The sequence below is a fragment of the Aptenodytes forsteri genome, unplaced genomic scaffold, assembly GCF_000699145.1.
Source record: "Aptenodytes forsteri isolate BGI_AS27 unplaced genomic scaffold, ASM69914v1 Scaffold296, whole genome shotgun sequence".
NCBI lineage: Eukaryota > Metazoa > Chordata > Aves > Sphenisciformes > Spheniscidae > Aptenodytes > Aptenodytes forsteri.
Genome location: NW_008796181.1, coordinates 258,461 through 261,101, shown reverse-complemented (window position 1 = coordinate 261,101; position 2,641 = coordinate 258,461). Strand labels below are relative to the sequence as shown.

Genomic DNA, 2,641 nt, shown 5'->3' with positions numbered 1-2,641 from the left:
TGTGCACCTCCAGCCTTCTCAGTCAGTAGAGCATGGGGAGCTGAAAAGTCCTTGACTTAGTGTAAGCACTGCTTAGCAACCACTAAAACATCAACGTGTTGATAACACAATAATGTGTGTTATCAACATTATTTTCATACTAAATCCAAAACACAGCACTATGCCAGCTACTAGGAAGAAAATTAACTCTATCCCAGCCAAAACCAGGACAACGTGTATATTCCAAAGGCATTCCCTGCAACAGCATCCCTGGAAATTTTCACTTTCATAGACCAAAGATCTATTTTTTAATCTGATTTCCTAAAGAAACTAAGTTTGCATAATTTTTCTTTCTATGTGTTTTCATATGTGTGCCTGCCTATTTCAGCCTTTTTTCCTTAAAATTGGCCAATGGTTGATCAGCTTTGGCACATGAGTTGGTTTTAATTCCTACAGTTTGGGTAAACAAAGATGGGAAAGAGGATAGAGATCTTACTAGTCTTCTCACTGAGAAAGGCTTCAGTATGAGATACTTGTTTATGAGACATCAGGTAATCAACATCAGGCATCATTCTCAAAACACAAATCTGTAGAAAATCAGGCTTCAATACCCCCAGTACTCACACAAATATTTATTTCTAAGTAGCACAAGACTACCAAGACAATAACAATTTCTAAAGTAATTCAGAATTAGAAGTAATCTGGAGCGGAGAAAAGACTAGATTCATTCAATGCTCTAAAATATAAAAGCACAAGACTACATAGGTTTTTGTAATGAAAAAGAGCGAATGAAGCCAACAAAAGGATATGAATGTATTAAAATTTTAATTGCTGTTCTTCGGATTGGATGGAAAGGACTGAGGATCCATAAGGCACGTGTAGCAGTAAATCTGAAGATTATTTTCTGTTTGTTTAGCACTATGAAAATCTTTAAAGAAATAAAGAAACATGAAGGAAAGCTTTCAGGAAAGTGAACAGAGAACACGTTTGTACTATATCCTGTTGTATCAGTGATGAGCAAGAGCTTGATGTTAACTTTAATCTGCTTGTTTACATGGGAAAACTCTTTGTAATACTTTGCTATCCTTTCATCATAAACTGATGAAAGAGTTAATACCCATTAACTGTCAAGCTGCAAAAAATCCTCAGCTTGAACTTCTTTTTTAAACCTTAGGACTTGCAGAGAGTTGTGCACAGAACTAATCTTGCTTATGACTATTCTCTTGAAATAAATTGAACCTCTCATTGAGTCAAGATATACAGAGGTGGAAGGAAGAATTGCAGCCTTTATCATTATTTGCTATTGTTGATAGTGATCCTCTAGCTCTAAGACTGTAGAAATTAGCTCAAAATATTAACCATTTCGCAAGCAATAAGTATAATTTCCAATGGATTAGTTCCCATTTCTCTGCTCTTTATTGAAAACCATTTTCTTCAATACTTCATGACTAGAATACGGAGCTTGAATAAGTAGGTTTTAAGGATTCATCAGTAAATGTTTTAAAATAATTTTTACACTTAGGTGATCATTTATTATACATGTAAGTGGAGCATAAGCATTGAGATAGAGAGGAACACGTTCTTTCAAACCGTGGAATTTAAGAAAATTTACAAAATCATTATCATTTCTTCTAGATCTGACTCAACCCCCCCTTTTCTTCCTTTATCCATTTTATTTTCACTGCTTCCATTCTGATTCAAGTGTTAATCAAGTTCATATTATTTAATTCCTATAATTCAAAATTAAGCTTTTTTTAAGGAGATTACAGCATGTCATTCAGCCGTGCCAACTGCCTGCATTATTATAACCTAGAAAGGGGTGATAGTTTTTCTAAAGGCATGTAAGCAAAACTGTTTGATAGATCATTCACATAAACACTTCTTAGCAACACAATAAAACAAATTAGAATCAAGCACCTTGTTTGGCTCTAACCTTACGATCTTTGTAGTACGGGTCGAGATCCTCCAGTGGTTCCCCAATGAGCTCTGGAGGAGGATTTCCATAGAGAGCTGGTAACTTCTGGAAAGCTTTTAGGTCAAGTTGAGGATGCAGTTTCTCCTCAGGTTTCTGGTCTATAGTATTTCTTCGACAATTCTTCTTGGCAGCAATTCTCTTTTCGATAGCAGCCAAGGATTCATAAGTGAATTTGTGGAAGTTGTTGGTACCAAGTAGTAAGAACTCGGCCATTTTTCATTCTTCTCTTCCTGTCACTGCTTTTGTCCAAAGAATAGAAACAAGTAGAAAGGAAATCAAGATAAGTAACTCCAAAACAGGTAAGTTATGAAAATTTAAAAAGTTTGCCCATGCATGGCTAATAACATAAACTTTCTGAGCCATGAGCTTCTAAAAAGAAAAAGAAAAAGATATGATCAATACCTTTTTCAGAGAGATGTCTGTTCAGTATTTTTTTAATTATGTGTATCTGATAGGATGTGGGCAGACCTCTACAAATTTAAGAGGGTATTTAGACCACCTCATTTAAGACACCTGTTATCCTAAATGCTCTTGAGCTGCTGTTCAGAAAAAACCTAAGGCGCTGGTTTAACCCAGTATTTGGAAATGGGACAGTAAAACCCATCAGACTGCAACAACATCAGATATGTGGAAGTTGTGTCTGCAACAGAAGGACCAAATATTAAATTAACTAGTGCAGGGGTAGAT

At 35.5% G+C, this 2,641-nt stretch overlaps 1 protein-coding gene across 1 annotated transcript in view; it reads right to left on the bottom strand.

Annotated features, from left to right (window-relative positions):
• The window catches only part of LOC103905995 (sodium channel protein type 5 subunit alpha-like), a 35,859-nt gene extending 33,692 nt beyond the window's left edge, over positions 1-2,167 (bottom strand). Inside the window, exons 1-2 of the mRNA XM_009287812.1 lie at positions 1,913-2,167; positions 789-907 (exon numbers count right to left, since the gene is read on the bottom strand). Coding sequence (XP_009286087.1) covers positions 789-907; positions 1,913-2,167 — 374 coding nt within the window. The remainder of the gene's footprint in view (positions 1-788; positions 908-1,912) is intronic.
• Positions 2,168-2,641: the final 474 nt, after the last annotated feature.